The sequence below is a fragment of the Penicillium citrinum genome, assembly GCF_028827155.1.
Source record: "Penicillium citrinum strain IBT 23319 chromosome Unknown utg000007l:1.0-2040159.0:1.0-2041076.0, whole genome shotgun sequence".
Lineage (NCBI taxonomy): Eukaryota > Fungi > Ascomycota > Eurotiomycetes > Eurotiales > Aspergillaceae > Penicillium > Penicillium citrinum.
Window position 1 is genome coordinate 294,974 of NW_026622692.1, and position 19,862 is coordinate 314,835.

General features: G+C 48.5%; 6 protein-coding genes across 6 annotated transcripts; 3 read left to right on the forward strand and 3 right to left on the reverse strand.

Annotated features, from left to right (window-relative positions):
* Positions 1-240: 240 nt before the first annotated feature.
* N7469_007775 (NAD(P)H-quinone oxidoreductase) lies at positions 241-1,622 on the forward strand (the record flags this gene model as incomplete). Its single annotated transcript, XM_056646693.1, has 4 exons — positions 241-262; positions 474-740; positions 839-930; positions 996-1,622. 4 exons carry the CDS (start codon positions 241-243, stop codon positions 1,620-1,622), a joined length of 1,008 nt encoding a protein of 335 aa, XP_056498244.1.
* Positions 1,623-3,606: 1,984 nt separating this feature from the next.
* On the forward strand, positions 3,607-6,684 carry pdeB (3',5'-cyclic-nucleotide phosphodiesterase PDE2; the record flags this gene model as incomplete). The annotated part of the gene is made up of 2 exons (XM_056646694.1): positions 3,607-3,787; positions 3,860-6,684. 2 exons carry the CDS (start codon positions 3,607-3,609, stop codon positions 6,682-6,684), a joined length of 3,006 nt encoding a protein of 1,001 aa, XP_056498245.1.
* A 2,330-nt stretch (positions 6,685-9,014) lies between these two features.
* N7469_007777 (Rdx family protein) lies at positions 9,015-9,846 on the reverse strand (the record flags this gene model as incomplete). The annotated part of the gene is made up of 3 exons (XM_056646695.1): positions 9,015-9,181; positions 9,264-9,441; positions 9,673-9,846. The coding sequence occupies 3 exons, from the start codon at positions 9,844-9,846 to the stop codon at positions 9,015-9,017; spliced, it is 519 nt and encodes a 172-aa protein (XP_056498246.1).
* Positions 9,847-10,825: 979 nt separating this feature from the next.
* N7469_007778 (guanine nucleotide-binding protein subunit gamma) lies at positions 10,826-11,278 on the reverse strand (the record flags this gene model as incomplete). The annotated part of the gene is made up of 3 exons (XM_056646696.1): positions 10,826-10,888; positions 10,950-11,007; positions 11,127-11,278. The coding sequence occupies 3 exons, from the start codon at positions 11,276-11,278 to the stop codon at positions 10,826-10,828; spliced, it is 273 nt and encodes a 90-aa protein (XP_056498247.1).
* An 878-nt stretch (positions 11,279-12,156) lies between these two features.
* On the forward strand, positions 12,157-15,424 carry tif32 (putative eukaryotic translation initiation factor 3 subunit EifCa; the record flags this gene model as incomplete). Its single annotated transcript, XM_056646697.1, has 4 exons — positions 12,157-12,237; positions 12,321-13,428; positions 13,457-14,921; positions 14,989-15,424. Exons 1-4 carry the CDS (start codon positions 12,196-12,198, stop codon positions 15,422-15,424), a joined length of 3,051 nt encoding a protein of 1,016 aa, XP_056498248.1. The 5' UTR covers positions 12,157-12,195.
* A 3,632-nt stretch (positions 15,425-19,056) lies between these two features.
* N7469_007780 (Secreted thaumatin-like protein calA) lies at positions 19,057-19,569 on the reverse strand (the record flags this gene model as incomplete). The annotated part of the gene is made up of 1 exon (XM_056646698.1): positions 19,057-19,569. One exon carries the CDS (start codon positions 19,567-19,569, stop codon positions 19,057-19,059), a length of 513 nt encoding a protein of 170 aa, XP_056498249.1.
* Between the last annotated feature and the right edge of the window lie 293 nt (positions 19,570-19,862).

A 19,862-nucleotide genomic window follows, 5' to 3' on the forward strand; every position in this document is an offset into this window, starting at 1 on the left:
TTGCTTTCCCATTCAGTGCCGATTACCCGCAATATCAGACGAAAATCTGAACACTCGCATTGGGTGTTGCCGGCGCTGACAAATGGCGGATATCCACATCTGCATTCTGCACGATTCCCCAAGACCCAACCAACACCTGCGCAGAATACAAAAGGACCCAGCACTCGTTACGTGAAACATAATCAGAAAGATTTTTTTTTTACCTCAGCGAATTGTTCTCAAGGAAAAATCTCCTCCAAAATGAGTACCATGCGCGCAGTCGGTATGTTACTTTTACTTCTTCGGCCGCACCCCGCAGGACCCCTCCATACATCATCGCCGATCTGAGGTATCAGTGCGGACAATTCGGTGTAATGAACCTCTAAAGCTCTGAAGTTTATAAAGCGAGAGACATATTATGACTTTTTTCTCTGCAGAAAAGAAATATCAATTTAAAATGTCGTGACCCTTGCTAATTCATTCATTAAATAAAGGCATAAAGGGCGGCAAAGGCCCCGCCACATCTCTATTTATGGACTCAATCCCTAAGCCGGTGCCAGCTGACGGCGAGGCCATTGTCAAGATCAAGGCTTTCGGATTGAACCGAATGGATCTATTGCAGCGGGAGGGATTGTATCCGCTTCCGCCGCAGGCACCCGAGACCATGGGAGTTGAGTTCTCCGGTATAGTGGAGGAATTTGGCGGGCAAGCGCATGAAGATTTTAAGGTTGGCGATGAGGTTCTTGGACTGGCCTATGGTGGTAAGTAAATTCTCACAGGATTCCTCAGATTCGCATATCTTTCTATCGTCATTGAGCGAGATTAGGGACAGTGTTGAATAGATAATTTTATGATTTAGGTGCATACGCGGAGTACATTACCGTCTCGACTAAGATGCTGGTTCACAAGCCGAAGCAGCTGTCATGGGAGGAGGCTGCAGGTGTGCCGGAGGTGAGTAAAGACTACAATTGAGCTGCTCCTGTGGATATAACTAAATACTAAATGGTCTGCTTTAGACTTGGATTACTGCATCTCAAGCACTTTTCCTGATCGGTGAGTTTCAAGAAGGCCAGTCGGTGCTGTGGCACGCGGGTGCATCGTCAGTTTCCATCTCGGGAATTCAACTTGCCAAAGCAGCCGGTGCGAAGGCGATTTATGCAACGGCCGGCTCGCAGGAGAAAATCGATTTCCTTGAAAAGGAGCTGGGAGTGACCAAGGCTTTCAATTATAAGACGCAGGATTGGGCCAGCGAGATCCAAAAGGCGACTGGTGGAAGCGGAGTCAATCTTACTGTCGACTTTATCGGAGCGACATATTTCCAAGGAAACTTGGATGTGGCGGCACGCGATGGACGAGTTGTTTTATTGGGATTGATGGGAGGAGGGAAATTGCCGGATGGAGTGAATATTGCACCACTTTTGTTTAAGAGGGTTCGTGTGGAAGGCAGTACCTTGCGCAGTCGAGATGTGGAGTATCAACGTAAGCTGCGCGACACGCTGGTTGATCATGCACTGCCCAAATTCTGTGATGGGACATTCCGGGTATTTGTTGAGAAGGTTTTCCCATTTGATCAGATCATGGCGGCCCATCAGTTGTTAGAGAGCAACAGTACCAAGGGGAAGCTCATCTGCGTGATTGAGTAAGACCAGCAAGGGGTCCTAAATGATCCTTGCACCTGCAACCTTGAAGTCGTCCAGAGATACTGTCCTTGTATAATACTGTAGGTACCAATCTACAGTATTTCAAGTGTATCTTTTCTTATTTCTTCAGTATCTTTAAACACGACCTACTAGTTACATATCATAAGTACAGTACAGCAACTACAAAAAAATGGATTGGAGTATTTACCTTACTGTATGTAACTAGGTTACTAACTAACTAACTAATTCAAAGTCCAGATTACCTCATCTGGATGGAGTTGAAATTGTTCGATGTGATTGGCTGGCCACCCACCATCGATCGTCATTGGAACCAAGGGAGAGGGTGTACTCCGTTGTACATTCAGTACTCTGCAAATCCCCTAGTACCATCTGAATGTCCAGTATGGGATATGATGACGACGATTATAGGATGAACAGGAACAGTGGCAAAAAGATGTCGAAACAAAGTCAAGTCGATGAGATCATCACCGGATAAATGAGCAATGGAAGCAAATCCCACCATCCACCAACATCCGCTAATATCCACTTTTTTTTCCCCCTTCCACATTCGATCCTCGCAACTGCGCCCCGGAACCTCGAGCCTCGAGCGGCAGCCAATCCACTTGGGCTTATGTAAGAAGTGGGCCTTCTAGAAAAATCAGAGAGAACAGTAGCAGCAGAGTTAGAGCAGTGGTGAATACAGATAGATAATGGAATGAGGAGAGTAGAGTAGACTATTAATTAGTAAATACTGTATGTTATTTACTACCATATTTATTAACCATATACAATGTACACCATTTATACTAATAATTATACTACATCTGTATGATAACTGGACTCTGTACTTTGTAACTAACTAATTTCGTGCATCTCCCGTCCCGCCCCAAAGCCTTCTGGAAGCACTTTTCGAAGCCCCCTTCTTCCCCGGCCCCTCCTCTCTTTCTCCTCTTCTTTCTTCCTTCTCCTCCACTTTCTGCCACTTCTGCCTTTCACGCTTTCTCGGCTTTTCCTTCTAGAATCTTTTCCTCTTTTCTACTCTTCCTTCTCTCTCTCACTCTCTCTATATTCCTCTTCCCTTCCTCCTCCCATCCCCACTGATTCTGGGCTATTTTGATCATGTCGCCCTGACCACCTCTTGATTTTTTCTTCTTCTCTCTCTTTTCCTTCTTATCTCTCTCAAAATCCCTGAAACATATCACCATATCCTCTTTTGAAGACAAAAAAAAAAGGAATCCTGTTCCCCCCTCCCTTCCCGTCTCCCCCTCACGTGCCGTCATCTGTGGCGTCGCCCCATCCCTAATTTCTTCGATTGCGCGCGACCTTCTACATCTTCGGTCTGCGTTTGTCTCGGATCACTTCCTGGTCTGCAACGCGACACTTTCCGGCATTGAACCTGCAGCTGGGAAGGCCAAATTAAAAAAGAACAACTCCATTGTTTGATTGTCCCTGCGTAGGGGTTGGCCACCGACTCCAGTCCATTCCTTCACATCGACTTTCTCTTTTTTATTGTCTCTCTCGCGTTCTTTCTCGGATCGACGAGAATTTCCCTATCCACAACTTCTCTACATCCTTTCTGGAGTCGCCGCTCGTTATATCCTCTTTTCATAGAGTGCTTCCCTCAATTTCACAGCGCTCTCGTCGATCCCGCCGATTTCCGTCCGTGACTTCAACCTGTGCGAAAGAGCGTCCCCATTCTCCGTCGCCGTTACTCTTTCAACCACCACCTTCCTCTCTTCTTCCCTCTCCCTTTTCCTCACTCCCTCCCTCCCTCTCTCTCTCTCTCTCTCTCTCTCTCTCTCTTCCTCCATTTCGCACATACGCACGCGCATCTTCCCCCGATCGCTCAGTCGGGCCACATGCAATACCGGATTGACCCGCCCGCCTTGATTTTTCTTCTTTCTCAAACAATACTAAGCTCAAGATTGAGTGATATTTGGTAACGCGACCTGGTACCACATTACTCCAGTATCGATTGCGTGACACGATGGCGGAATGTGTGGATTGCTCGGCCGTCTATATAGACGACCGAGTTCAGTCCGAACGATGGGTGCGCAGAACTTCAATAGACACCGCAACTGTGTCGTCCGTGGGCTCGCTCACACGACCTGAAGAACCAGATGATCTTCAATCTGACCTGGGACAGTTGTTAGAAGTTTGTAGAAAGAGTAAGTCGCAATCAGCCCGAAAAAAGTTTCCAGACTCCTTCCGTCAGGTCACTAACCGCATGGAATCTTTAGTCTATGTATGCAGTAGTGGATCCTCCTTCGCCAGCAAGCTCTCAGAGTTGAGCGATCGATCAGGGACCGACTGCACCCCGATTTTCGCTTTCTTTGGCATCGATTTTAGCAATGACGAAACGAACATTGCTCGCCGAAAGGCTGCTCGGGCCTCTTGGGGCGACAATGCGCCTCCATCGCCCGGAGCCATTCAGCGCACATTCACATTTATCTCTCAGTCGGATGAAGCACCCGGTCTGTCACTTCTGGCGGGTGTATCAACCGATATTCAAGTTCAAGATGGTCCAAATTTGGTCGTACCCATCGCCCTGATACGCGAATCTGGCTTAAATGCGACCGACCCGACGAGCGAACCGCAAACCCCCAACAATCTCACATTGGAACACAAGCAGATTGCCCGGTGTCTTGATGCCGGCGCCTTCGATGTATTAACAACCCCATTGGATCGTGGGCGACTGCAGGGCCTTCTCGTTCATGCGTATCGTGCCCGTCGGGCTGCGCAGAAGGAAATGTCTCGATTCCTTGCCCGCAAAAAGATGCGCAAACTGTCATGGGTTGGTGTTCACGATGAGCAACCTTATGCATATCTCAGAGAAGCTATGGTATCCAAACTCATGAAAGGCATCTGCAACCCCGAGGAAGAAATTGTCGATGAATTCCAAGAACACGAGTTGAATGTTGATCCCAAACGTCATGATTTTATCAAAGAGCAGGTCGGCAGTTGGAAATTCTCAGCTCATGAATTCTCAGAAGACGAATTGGTCTTTGGGGCTTGCCAAATGCTTCAACATGCTTTTACTATGCCTGGCTTAGAGCAATGGCATCTCACATTTGGTGAACTCCAAAGGTTCTTACTTGCCTGCCGTGCCGCCTACAACTCATTCGTTCTGTACCACAATTTCCGCCACGCTATCGATGTACTCCAATCTGTATTCTGCTTCCTCCTTCACATTGGTGCTCTGCCTCCATACGAACCTCTCGGGCAAGCTCCAGTCTCCAAGTCTCCAATCGCCTCTCTTCTCTCGCCCTTCGACGCCCTTACTCTACTAGTCTCCGCAATTGGTCACGATGTTGGCCATCCGGGAGTCAACAACTTCTTCCTCGTCAAACTCAATGCTCCCTTGGCACAGTTGTACAATGATAACTCTGTCCTCGAGGCTTTTCATTGCGCTGCTTTCTCTCAAATCCTTCGCCGCCATTGGCCCGTTGCATTCAAAGACAAGCAACTTCGGAAATTACTCATTAGCTCCATCCTAGCCACGGATATGGGTGTTCACCAGAAGTTTATGGAGCGAATGGGATCATTACAGGAAAAGTTCCGTGATAATCGAAACTCAATCGATGGCTGGAAACCTCAAGATATCGAGATGTACAAGACTCTCCTTTGTGGTCTCCTGATTAAATGTGCCGATATCAGCAATGTAGCCCGGCCATGGAAGATTGCAGAAAGGTGGACGAAGATCCTACAAGAGGAGTTCGCGAACCAAGGCGAGATGGAAAAGGAAGTCGGCATGGAAACCGCGCTCTTTGGTGGTCCGCCAGAGCTTGGTAACATCTACAAATTGGCTACTGGCCAGATTGGATTCATGTCGATCTTCGCCCTCCCTCTATTTGAGGGTATCTCTGACCTCCTGCCTCAGCTACAATTTACAGCCGACCACATCCGTCGCAACCAAGCACAGTGGCAGGAGCATGCTAATCAAGAGCTTCGGAAGCAAGGCCTACCTACTGAAAACCGCCCTGAAGTTACGGTCTCGCCTCGCTCACAAAGTCCTGCTCCAATTGATTCTGATGAAACTGAGAAAGCCCGGCGGGATTCTGAGACTAGTCTACCGGAAGATGCATTATCGCCCGGATCGAACGACAGTCCGGATACAGAGATAGGGGCCTATAATGAGAACACCATCGAACCAGTCGTATCCCCCGATACCCCCGGTCCTCAAATAGAAATTACAGGAACACCGCTGGCCCCTGGTGTGCAGTCATCTCGGAAATCTTCTAGTGCCATGCCAGACATCTCCTACTTCCCTATCCCCGGGGCTCCTGAATCAGCCCGAGGCTCTGTTGCAACTCAATATCAGACTCCGCTCGCCGACACTAGTCGACCCCCTGGAGATCCTGCTGTTTTAGCTGCCGTGTTGTATGCCAACCAGGCTAACAGCAATGCCACCGATAGCAACTTTCCCGCGGCTACCGAAGGACGCGAGCAACAAGGTGGTGATTTTGCTCCGGAAAGACCCAGCAGCTCTCGCCATGGACCTTCACAGGGATCTTTACGCAACCATCACGCCCATCACAGTTCTTCGGTTCGAGCTTCCGTTCCATCAAATTCAAACCGGAACAGCTGTACCCGAACGCAAAGTGTCAGTACATACAGCAATAACATGACACCAATTTCGCCTGCCACAAACGCCACAAGCTTCTTGGCTGTTGACAGTGGGGACGATAAGCGTGTCACTGATGACAGTGCACCGCAAAGCGAAATTGGTGGTCCAGATGATAGCAGTACCCGGCCAAGCACGTCGTATGCCTCAGTTGGCGATCAAGAAAGCAGTTACAGTCGGGGCCCGGGCTCTATCAGGGGCGGTCTCAGTCAATCCAAATCTGAGGATCGTCACTCGAAGGAATTCAGCCCTGCTGTCAATGGTACTCGCAGCCCCACCCAGTCTACGACCACTGGTGAGAGCGTCAAACACGAATCCCCGCAAAACGATGACTCTCGTAATGGAGGCCTACGACGGATTCCGAAACGCCGGAGCCGTCTGCGGCTGGCATTCTGGAAACGTCGCAATCACCACCAACACGAGGTTCACGGCGAAACTTGATTTTCTTTTCTTTTTTCTTTCGTTCTAGCTGGTAATCCTCATCGCGTTTGTCGATTACCGGCTGTGTATTATGCGATCATGGCGTGATGAATGGTGCACTTTGTAATGAGCGTTAAGAGTTTTGATGGAGTTGCATGGTTTTACCCGCAGAGAGGATTTGCTTTTTCCTGGCCCGACACCAGACTAGGCTTCCTCCTTTTGTGATTTCCCGATGAACCCAAATGATGTCGATGATATTATTTGAATGACTTACCTGTGTCAATTCTGGACTTGAAGAAAAAACAACCGATACTTTTCTGCAACGTCTGTTATCATAGATCAACCAGGCTGGTTGTCTCAACTTTACTTTCTCTTTCTCAATGGGTTGCTGCTTGTGCTCCCCCTTGGGTGTTATTGCATCGGACCATTCGGTCCGCTTTTGTGATGATTATGTATCTGTCCGACCACATTGTTTCTTGTGTTTCTTCTCGTTCTCTTTTCTTGCCTTGGGAGGCTGCATTTGGGTTGGTCATCTTAGATTTGGATTGGGGGTCGGTGGCGTTTATTCTCATTTTATTCAAGTTCTATTCCCGTGGTTTCCATAGGGGTAGCTTGGCGATATCTCATCGTTTTACCCTTGCAGTATACACATTGATTGATATTTAAGTTCATGTTTCTAGAATACCCGGATCGTTGTAAGATGTTCTTCTATTACTACTACTGCCGATTTTGAGGCCAATATTCACTTGATTTTGAAGGCCAAGATGACAGCTGGGTCTAGATACCAAGGTAGAACATGGCCAAATATGTCCTCTGGTATTATTGCACGTAGGTAGAGCTACTCATCGTTCTAATAAAGGTGGTTTGGTAAGGCTTTTCACATAGTAACTTGAAAAAAAAGAAACCCATATACTAGTGACTTCTAACACACTCACTTTCGGGCAAAGGATTAATCTTGAAATCAAAACCATTCCCATCAATTTTCTCGTTCTACTCCATGTCCTCTGTAGCTCTCACAATCCTCTTAGACATGCTGTCAAAGTCCTAAGGAGAAATTATGTCTGGTGCTCTCGTCCATCCAAGTGCATATGGAAGTCTTTCATTTTCTATGACTCAAACATAAGTATGCCGCATCACAAGTAAGCATCAATAAAACATTCCTGTCTTCTAATACGTACCGAATAGATATTCAATATAAGCTTTCTCAACAGTACCACTACTCTTATTGCCGAACACGAGCAGATACGCCGCTGATTCACCATAGCTAAGTGATAAAGCAGCCCCTTCTAAGTTGAAGATTGGATTGGTTGCATTCGATGTATGAACTCGTGCCAATCGAGCTCTAGCTGCTGACTGCACGTCGATAAAGGTTTTTTTCCAGTGTGAGCGTGTTTGATCGAATATAGACTGGTTGAAGGTGTGAATCGTCGCCGAAATAGAAGTCCTGGTGACTGTTCATAAGGGTGTTAATATGTCTGCAAGATAACTTATGGTATTGCGCCAACTGATATAGGAAGCGTAACGTAGTAAAGAGGTCTGGCTAACCTCAGACTGGCACCGTGTTCCAAGATGTTATGTCTATTCAAGTCCGCCAATGAGAAAGTAGTAGCATTCGGCTCAGGGTTTGTAGTTTAAACCACCCTGGAAAAGAGATACTGCAAGTTCTTTCCCGATACCCAGGACATTTTCTAGTATATTGACTGTCATCTCTCCGAAAAAGTCCTTGCCGTCGTGGGGAAGATAGCCGTGGTTTGCTAAGGCATTGAGTAGTGGACACGGGGATCGTTCTACATAGTTGCAGGAACGACAATTAGTCTTCTATTTCGAAGGAGGACCTCTTTCTAGTCTTCTCAAGTGTACTCGACATACCGTCATTAGTACCAGGGGGTGTCCAAGGAACTGGGGGATGATTGGATGGGAGGCTAATTGCAGTGGCTTAATGCTAGAGCGCTAGTAGTGGCCAACACGAAAGCAACTGTCAAATTCATAATTGCTGATTCCTCTCGAGTGGTCTTAAAAACCACCTGTAAATCTTGGAGTAGAACCTTGGAATCACGTAGCATACTTAGCATACATATAGACTTGGCCTTGGCTCAGAACAACTGCCAGTGTCGAGCAGGCAAATTGTCATCAAAGTAAACAACCCCAAAGAAAAGAAACACCCCATTGCAGTAATGCGCCATACGAGGCTTGATCAAGCTTAGATCAAGAATTGACTTCGAAGACTGAAATTTAGTAAAAGTCGATAGCCGCAAACTACATTTATTCAACAAAGGGACGAGAGTCATGGTCTGTATGTACAATATGTTGAGGAGAAGCTCATACGACTACTACTAGGTAGTAATATCTATTCAAATGCAATCTTCGCAATCCTTCTTCTTTTGATCAGCTGCATCTTTGCTCTTGGTTTGCTTCTCTTTTTCTTCTTCGGCCTGCTTCTTCAGGGCTCTATCCGTGTGTCCTAAGTCACGATCTGGAGCAATGATATTTCGAACAAGGGATTTGAGTGCTTTCACTTCTGCAAGATTATCAGTCTCATGTCAATATAGTAACGGTATATATTTCTAGACGTAGGACACTTGCGTGCTATAAGAACATACCAGGGAACCCTCCATCCTGTTTCCGATCCCAAAGAAGAGTTTCAACTGTCGAAATTTCTCCCAATGCTGTTGGTGGCCCGGCGTTCCAAATGGTTACTGTGAAGACACCACCCGTTACAGGAACCAGGGCCACTTCGCCAAGATCTGTGCCGAAAGTCGAAAGAAGTTCTTGTCCGAACTGGTCAAGGTTAGAGTTGAAATTTGTTTGATGGTCATCACATATGGCCGTATATAGTAACTGAAATATAGCGTGATATTATACTCTTATTGGCTGTGCCATCTTCAATAGGCAATCAATTTGAGATTGCTCGCCTAGGAAATGGCTGTCTTGGGGACATTCACATTGGATGCAAATAAACAAAAAAAAATTTCAAGGAGTTCGAGAAGACAACATGCAAGATGGACTTACATATGCAGCGCGCAGCATCCACTTGCACTGCGTACAGAACTTGATTGCGATGCGTGGCAGGTGCACGCGTTCTATGGCCGTCGTGTTGGCTCCAGAACCAGGGCCCAACTTCTCGGATTGTGGCGTCGAACCGTGCGCGAGACTGGTCTCAATTGGTGGAGTTGGTTCGGTCATGACGATTTGATGTGTCGAAGATACAGTATGTAGACCTAAGATGATGCTAACGGGATGTGGTTGTGTAGGAGCTAAGTATTTCCCTTGTATTCGTGGACAGCCGACGAAGTATGTGCTCTTTGAAAGGATAGGACGATACCCTCGTAGCTGCAGAGTGATTTGGAATTATGAACTGACGTGGTCTGGTTGAGGAGGTGAGATGAAATTTGATGTTCGCAGGTTGTGGTGGGATAGGATGAAGTGATGTCAGCGCCCGCCTGATTCGGTTGGTTCGTCCAAATTTACTGCAGGTTCCCGTTAGAAGGGCTTAAAGGAGATTGTAAATAATATCTACTACATATGTACAGAGTACTAGAGTATAGTATCTATGTAGATAAGTTTATACTAGTTAATACAGTGTATGCAGACAGTGATTAGAATCAGATATCTTATTCATGGAGGCAATTCGAAGCTATGATACACGAATGGCAATTCGATCTCCCAGTGGTGTGACATGGGAGGCTTTTGGAGAACCCAGGAGAACAAAGGAAATGGCTTCAAAACACAGGGACGACAAAAGGGGGAATGGTGCTTATAGAAGGATAGATAACGAGGAAAATGAGAAAGGTTGTGGATAAAGGGAAAAGAAGAATAGAAGAAGGGGGAAAAAAAGGATGTTGTAAAAGAGACAGGGTCACGGAAGAGCAGATTGGCGCATCGTCAAGTGCGTTCAACCTGCACCTCCATGCCATCCGAAACCGAGGGGAAGAGAATCCCGCATGATTCTGGGAGACAATCAAGAAGTTCATGGAGATCAGGCCCACGTCTCGCTATCCGCGCCCGGCAGGTTGAGCGATCGCGGTCTTGTTCGGATCGATGAGGGACGGAGAAAGACGATTCAATCAGGATCCGGAATTAAGATTGGATGAGAAGGAAGCAAATAGAGAGATCAATGAAAATGTCGTGTCGTGGCGATTGAGCTTCTCCCGTCATTAGGCCATTACATGACGGTACAGCAGCCTCCCTGTTGCTGGGGGGCGTAAGGGTCCTCTCGTCGGTCAACCTGAGATTTCGAGTTAGCTGATTGGTTTCATTGTCTGTTTTTTGGTCGAGCGGTCGCATACCTGTCCCCATACGGATGGAACCATAAAGTCGCGAGTGTTGTTGCAGTAGTTAATCAGACTAATCGAATCGAATGAAACAAAAGAAACAGTCAGCAATCCGAGTTCGCGTGTGTGTAGAGTTGGGGGTCCCATCATCAAAGGAGACCGGGGGGGGGGGGGTGGTCGGATTGGACGCACGAGAGAGCCGCTTCGGAGACCTTAACACGGGGGCGGTCGAGATCCTCCTTCAGACGAGCATTGAGTTCAGTCAAACGACGGTATTTCAGGTCGGCAACACTCTGCTTCTTGTTCTTAACATCACCACCGGATCGAAGTTCGTAAGCAGGCATTGTGGATGAGGTTTGGATTGAGAGGGGGTGGGTGCGCGCGCGATCGAGAAAGGGGGGGGTTGGAGGGTGACGAAGGGGGCGTGAGTGAGAAAGGAGCTCGAGGATATTAGGGGGGTTGATGTTTTGATAAAGGGGTGGAATAGTAGAAGGTCGTGAAAAACGAGGTATTCAACGCAACAGAAACCTTCGAACAAAGAAAAGAAAGGAGGGAATAGCGAGTGTCCAAAGGAAGGTTGGTGGAGGAGAAGACGTTGGAGGGAAATTCCGAGTGTTTGGGTGGTACGGAGAGGGTCCGTGGGCTCCCCTTTTTTTGAGTGAGAGTGTACAGTCCTGTACATAGTGTATGTACCAGGAGTGTGCCAATAGTGCGACAATAGTTGCCTCGCGTTTACTGTGTACCCGGTATATTGTGAATTGTGAGTTGAGGAGCTCATAGTTGAATGGAATTGAGAATATATTCCAGTATAATTAATGACTTATTTTGAATACTATCTGATATGTATAGATCGATTTTTTATTATATGGTTGGTATACCGGCATGGATGTATAATTGTGTCTTGAATACTTAATTGAGAGGTGCAGAAGACCGATCTACCGGGTCAGATGGTTTTAATACCGTATTTTTGTGTAATTATCTAAACCCATGTTGATCTTCTTGCCTCAGGCAGCCTCTATATTGTCATGTGACTGCCCCATCGCTTAGCCCGAAGTGGGAACACTCGGGCAATTTTCGCTGGCTCACGCACAACAGGCACTTCTTCCCCTCCAGGCCTAGGGATTTCGCGTGGCAGCCATATTCAACTTCGGTCAACGACCACTGCCCGTGTTTAACACGCCTGAGCGCTGACTACTTCGCGAATTCGCCTTTTTTCCCCCGAAAAAAACTATCCATCACCCGAAGGGGTGGGTTACCCATTATGCCGCCTCCACCGCATATCAAGCCTGAGAATGTCCTCAAGGTTCGTCTCGTCCTCGACTACCCGCGTCGCATCTCGACAGACCTGGAATCATCCAATATAACTAACCTTGGATAATTTTATAGAGGGCCCAGGAACTCATCGCCGTCGGTCAGGCCCCCGCCGCCCTGACCGTCCTCCACGAACATGTCACCTCCAAGCGGACCCGCAGCAGCCCGATTGCTTCCCTCGAGCCGGTGATGCTCCTCTTTGTTGAGCTGTGTGTTGACCTGCGTAAGGGCAAGGCCGCCAAGGATGGTCTCTACCAATACAAGAATATCGCCCAGAACACCAACGTCGGCACCATCGAAGTCGTCCTGAAGAAGTTTATCGAACTCGCCGAACAAAAGGTCACCGAGGCCCAGACCAAGGCCGATGAGATTCAGTCTTCCCTCGAATCCGCTGCCCCTTCCTCCAACGTCGATGATCTGGAGGCTATCGAAACCCCCGAGACCATCTTGCTCGCTACCGTCTCGGGCGAGCAGTCTCGTGACCGTACCGACCGTGCTGTCGTTACTCCTTGGTTGAAGTTTCTGTGGGAGACTTACCGTACCGTCCTCGAGATCCTCAAGAACAATGCCCGCCTGGAGATTATGTACCAGTCGACCGCTCTGCAGGCCTTCCAGTTCTGCCTTAAGTACACTCGCAAGACTGAGTTCCGCCGTCTCTGCGAGCTGCTTCGTAACCACGTCCAGAATGCCGCCAAGTACTCCGCCCAAATGCACGCCATCAACCTCAGCGATGCCGACACCCTGCAGCGCCACCTGGACACCCGTTTTCAGCAGCTGAATGTCGCTGTCGAGCTTGAGCTTTGGCAGGAGGCCTTCCGCAGCATTGAGGATATCCACACTCTGCTGAATCTGAGCAAGCGCCCTGCTAAGAACGTTATGATGGCCAACTACTACGAGAAGCTTGCTCGCATCTTCCTCGTTAGCGAGAACTACCTGTTCCACGCCGCCGCCTGGAACCGTTACTATAACCTCCTTCGTCTCTCCACTGTCGCTTTGGCTACTGGCCAGAGCACCAAGAAGGAGAACCCTTCCGTCAACGAGGCCGACATCACCAAGGCTGCTTCCTTCGTCCTTCTCTCCGCTCTCTCCATCCCCGTCATCAGCACCACCCGTTCCCGTGGTGCCCTTGTTGATGTCGATGAGGCCCGCAAGAACAAGAACACCCGTCTCACCAACTTGCTGGGTATGGCTCAGCCCCCCCTCCCGCTCAGTGCTTTTCCGTGATGCCCTGAACAAGGGTCTTCTGAAGCGAGTCCGTCCCGAGATCCGGGATCTGTACAACATCCTCGAGGTCGACTTCCACCCTCTGTCGATCTGCAAGAAGATCACCCCCATCCTCAAGCAGATCGGTGCCGATCCCGAGATGGAGAAGTATGTTGTTCCTCTTCAGCAGGTCATCCTCACTCGCCTGTTCCAGCAGCTCTCCCAGGTCTACGAGTCCGTTGAGCTCAAGTTCGTCTACGAGCTTGCCCAGTTCCCTGATCCCTTCCAGATCACCCCCGCCATGATCGAGAAGTTCATCATGAACGGCTGCAAGAAGGGTGATCTTGCCATTCGTGTGGACCACATCTCTGGCGTCCTCACCTTCGACTCGGACGTTTTCTCCTCGTCCAAGGCCATGCACGCCGGCAGTGCCGCTGGCTCCGCTGAGAGCGAAGTTGGCTCCGTCCAGCGTCTCCAGCACACCCCCGCCGAGATCGCTCGCTTCCAGCTGACCCGCCTGGCTAAGACTCTTCACGTCACTTGCATGTACGTTGATCCTTCTTACAATGAGGCTCGCGTCCAGGCCAAGCAGGCTGCCCAGGCCCGCGCCCTGGCTGGCGCCGCCCAGGAGCACGAGGATACCTTGGCTCGTCGTGTCGTTATCGACAAGCAGAAGGAGGCTGCCACCGACGCCCTGCAGCGTAAGCAGCGTGAGGAGGAGAACCGCAAACGCATTCGCACTCAGCAACTTCAGGAGGCCGAGAAACAGCGTTTGGCCAACGAGCAGAAGGAGCGTGAGAGCAAGCGCATCAAGGACGAGCAGGAGCGTATTCGCCAGGAGGAGCTTAAGAAGCAGCTCGAGGAGCTCAAGACTGGTGTCAAGGGCATCGATATTAGCGAGTTCGATATGGATGAGCTTGATGCCAACCGTCTGCGTGCCATCAAGTTGGCTCAGCTCGAGAAGGAGAAGAACGAGCTCAGCGACCGTGTCCGCACTACTGCCAAGCGTATCGACCACTTGGAGCGTGCTTTCCGTCGCGAGGAAATGAAGCATATCCCAGCCGACTACGAGGCTCAGAAGAAGCACGACCTGGAGCTCTACGAGGCTCAGACACAGGAGACTCTCAAGGAGGCCAAGCAGAAGCACGCCGAGGCCGTCGCCCTCAAGCACCGTCTGGGTCGTCTCATTCCCCACTTCAGCAGCTTCCGCAAGGAGCTTTCCGAGAAGCGCCACGAGGAGTTCGAGAAGCGCCGCAAGGTCGCCGAGCGGGAATTCGAGGCCAAGAAGAAGCAGCGTATCAAGGAGGTCCAGGACCGCCGTCGCCGCGAGAAGCAGGAGCGCGAGGAAGAGGAGCGCCGTCGCAAGGAAGAGGAGGAGCGTGCCCAACGGGAGGAAGAGGAGCGCACTGCTCGCGAGGAGGAGCGTCGCCGTGCTCTGGCCGAGGAGAAGGCTAAGCGCGAAGAGGAGAGATCGTTAGTCTATCACTCCCCTAATCATTCTGTTATTAAATCTTTGCATGCTAACTTTTTTCCCTTCTAGCAAAATGGACGAGATGGCCGCTCGCCAGGCTCAACGCGAACAAGAAGCCGAGGCTCGTCGTGCGGCTCGCAAGGCCGGTGGCCCCGAGCCCGAACTTCGCAGCGGCGGTGCCCCCAGACTCAACTTGTCCCGTCCAGGTGGTGTTTCCGGTGGTGGCTGGAGAGATCGCCTTGCTGCCAAGGAGAGCTCCGGCGAGGCCTCGGCCGCTGCCCCCGAGCCCGCTCGGGAGGAGGCCCCTCGCCGTGGCGGATACGTTCCTCCCCATCTGCGCAATGCTGGTGGTGGCTCTGGCTCCGCTCCTCCTCGTGAGAACGGACCTTCTGGTGACCGTTGGACTCGTCGTGAGCCCGCTGCTCCAGCAGCTGCTCCTTCTGAGGAGAAGCCTAGCGGCAGTAGTGGCAAGTGGGTGCCACGCTGGAAGCAGCAGCAGAGCTAAACGTGTGCATGTGTGGATTCGTGTATTCTCTTCTTTTCACCTCTAGGGAGCGAACCAAAAGTGACTCGAAAACTTTCCTTTCTTCGATCTGGCGCCTGTTATCATGACCTCTCTGCAATGACTGTGTATCGTCGGCCCCTCTGCATGGGTTGCTCCATGGTCCGTCGTTTTTACTTTGCGTGCTCATGTTTCTTCTAATTTCCTTGTTTCCTCTTCGGTTGGGTTATATCTACCATCCGTGATGCCATTATCATGCACTGCTACATTGCTTTGGATTCCGACTTTTACCGGTGTCCAGTGAATAGGATCATTTCTAGACTCATTTCTCTACTTTAAGTTAGACTCGCAGTATTCGTAAGTTCGTGGATGTTACTGTGGATTTCACACCGGTAGTAGACAGGAGAGAATATAATCTTTGCAGTTGACTGCCCAGTCAACTGCAAAGATTGTCATTCGCAAAGATACTACGCTATCTAACGTAGTATATATCGGGTAAGGTACCCTGCTGATGTATGCCGATATATAGAGCTGACATGGATGTCAGCGCTAGGATTAGGGTGCTTCCCATTTTACTACCAAAATACAACCATAAAATTGATATTTTGTGTTTCCCACTTCGGAAAGTAGCTTGGTTGATGTTGGCTCTTCATGAAGTTGATGAAGACCACCCGTTCAGGGTTGTTGTGCACATGATCGGCCCGATGGACTCCGCTAGAAAGGCTGTCCTCCTGGGTAACGGAAATGTCACCACCGTCTTCATCAAAGGCCCCGGTGATTTGAGGGAGCCGGGGATGCGAAGGAGAGGGGTGGACGCTGCGTCCATTTCAGATGCGTCATACTCAACTGGCGGCTTCCGGCGTCCGATGTCCATTGCGGTCCTAATATTCTCTAAATTGAATGTATATGGACTGAAACCGCAATTGCCTCTGCAGCTTCAAAAAATGTAGATAAATCCCAGTTGGTGACCGTCCATTGGAGAGTTCGACTGTGGCAAGGGACTTGAGTGGATTGATTTCATATTATCTGCCGCGACAACTACCCAAATATAGTCCAGAGTGATTCTCTTGATGTCGGGTTGATCCTCCCCCCCCCCCTCGGTATATGAACTTCTGTTATTCTTGATCAGGTATAAATCTAGAATTGAGAAAAATAATCGGTCTTCCCCTACCCAGATCAAAACCTTCGCACCAAACTATTGGCCTTGGTTGGTCCTCGCTCTCCATTTCTTTGCGTGCCAGTCTCTTCGTCCTTGGCCAGCGCACGCTAATCACGTGTAGTCACCAGCATCGACATAGCCACCGACAGCGGTATATGTATGGGTATGTAAATGAGAACGAAACCAGACAGCTAACCCGCAGCGGATGAAATGAGCAAAAGCACCATCGCGGGGAGACATTTTTGCTGACTCCGCATGTCCATTCATTGTGTCATGATATCCCACAGCAATTGCAAAAACGGTGACCTGTTGTATTCGGTTACAGATAAGTCGATCGATATTCGGTAGAAATGGCCGTTTCGAAGGCGTCCAAGTCGGCAAATGTATCAGATCAGAAGCCGCTCGGCTTTGAGAAGTAGTTATCGGCATCACGGAGGGATGGAAGCCATGTTTCTGTTCTTACGCGTTTTTGAGTAGGTCAAGCAAAGTATATGTGTTCGGTCTGTCGTATATTGAAATGCGAGGTCTTGAGGATGTCAACAAAAGGGGACGAATCAATAGAGCCTGGTAAGAAAAAACGAAAAGGACAAGGAGAATGAATTTCTTTTGACTTTGCACTTTGATTAGCAGCCGGGGCTGAGCTAGAAATAGAGGAATCGTAAGGTACAGCACAGGCAAGATGTTCAGGAAAAATATCCGAGAAACATGGATCGTGGTCTCAGATCTCGCCGATAGACTTGAGGATGAACGTCGGTTAATACTCGATCTCTTGATGTTGGTTCCTGGGATTTTCAAAGATGAGATCAGGAACTGTAAACTCCCTCAGCGGATACGGCCGCAGGATGATATCGAGTGTTGCCCGGACTATTTTCGCCTGAGCCATGCAATATTGATGAAAGCCATTTCGGATGCATGATGCGTCATGCCCAACTAGTGATTTCCATGGAGACAGGCTAGGGGATATATCTATGTTTGGTATTACCACGAAACTCATCCATAAAAAAAGCAAAATAAGTTAGCAGATGTCGACTTACTTTACAAAGAGATATGTTGAATTGAGTGCTGATATACGAGAGTGGAATCCTGCAGAAAAAGGAGTCGTGAGAGCAGTGGAAAGAGAAGATTGAAGATGACTGATAAGTCAACAATCATTGGAATTCTCAAGCAGGCTCATATTGTCAAGTTTGAAGAAGTGATCCACCCATCTAAGTACAGTGGTGTAACATGTGTTTGAGACGACCTGCTGACCACTTTGACCTACCGCCTCTCGTTTCTACCATCATTTCGAAAGGTCGTAAGAAAGGTCGTAAGAAAGGTCGTAAGAAAGGTCGTAAGAAAGGTCGTAAGAAAGGTCGAAAGAAAGGTCGAAAGAAACTAATGTTACAACACTGTATGTTACTCCAGCGAAAGAGCGCGCGGCTATTTATGGAGGTCTGTTAGGAACTTAATTTGCAAGCGTGCATATAGTGAGGCCTTAACTGCTTAGGATCATAATGTCAAATTTGGTGAATTGACTCATCCAACCCAGCATGTTAGCTCAGGGGAAGAGCGCCGTAAGTCACATGATCTCATAAAACATCATGTCTTGGAACATTCAACTAACATCAACATCAGGGGCTCATAACCCGGAGGACCCTGGATCGAAACCAGGACATGCTAAATTCTTTTTTTGTTCCATATTTCTATATATCACCCTCATGCCCCCTTTTTTTCTCTGATTTTCTCCTGAAATTTCGATATTTCTTTCTGATTTTCTCGGATATCCTCCCTTCTCTCTTCTCCTTTCTCTGTTCTTAAGCCCCTTTTGCAGAATATGCTATGCTATGCTATTCCTGTCGCAACGTCGGCGAGTAATCCACCGCACACTGCTTTGGTGTGTGGAATATCGTTAATTATGAAGACAGAATTCGAGAATGTGGATTTTGTAAGGACCAAGCATTTGATAGGGCTATTTGGGAGGTGTTGAATATTACATGGCCACCGAACGTCGAAGATAAGATGAACTGGCGAGGTGCCGGGCTGCCCGTTGAATAATAGAGGGCTAGCCAAGATAGCTTTCAAAATGAACATACCTACCTACAATACATGCCTTTCTCCTGCAAGCATGAATACTAGGAGTGTCTGTACTGATTAAGATAGTTTTTCCTTGTTCCTGATTTGCCTCTCAGATCTGAATGAGGGAGCAGCCTTGCATGAGTGGTAAATAGATTACTTTAGAGATGAGAAATTTTCGAAGTTCCAAGAATAAAGATGTATTTCACAGTGAGATGAATTTCCTGTGTAGTAATTGTCTATGTCTATATCTATGTCTATATCTATGTCTATATGAAAAATGTATCAAACATTTTGGGTCATAAATGATTCCCGAAGGTGATCAGCCACGGGATGTAGAACGGCTCATGAGAAAATGGAAATGAAATAGAAAGAGCGTAAAAGAGTGGTATTTTTCTTCATCATTTAAATGAAAAGAAGGCTCTTAACCCAGAGTCAAGACGTATTGAGCACCAGTCGTGCAAGAAAGGGTGTTGACATCATCGGGGTGCTGGTAAGCCTGGGCGCAGTTGGAGTCGCCAGGCTCACAAGTAGCAGTATCACAGCTGGAGTCGCTGGGGACAGCAGAAAAACCGTGCTTGACGAATTCAGAAGAAGCGTCCATGTCGATGGAAGAAAGGTCCCAGAAGAGCTTGTCCGAGTCCAGAGTGTATTCGAATTGAAGGACGCTGTCACGTTCCTGAGAGGTGGACATCTTGATGGAGATACCACCACCGTTGGGGTTGGTCTGCCACTTCTCGCTGTAAGTGCCGCCACCAGAGGAGAGGGTCTCCATATTTCCGGACTCAGCAGAGGTGGACCAGAGGTAGACGTCGGTACCCAGGTTGTTCACGATTTGAACGTTACCACCGCCGGAAGAGTCGTCGCGGATGCTGTGAGGAAGAGCAGTGGCAGCGGCAGCCAGGATGCTGGAGATGACAACGTTGGAGAAGATCATTTTGAATGTATTGGTTGTGTTGACAAAATAAGTGCCAGAAAGGACTGTGATGAAAAGATTGATTTCTGATCAAAAGACAGTGAAGAGAGTGTTGTTTGGAATCTGATAAGAGATTGAATCAGATTCAAAAGACGAAAAGCAAAAAGCAAAGAAGAGAAAGTGAGAGAACGACTGGAGTCTCAAAGATTGTAGTGTTTGATAGAAAAAAAAAGAGATGTTCATCCTCGAGAACGAAGCAGCTTTATATATTGTTCCTGGGCCAGTTGGAGACGTGGCAAGCCACCAGACTCTAA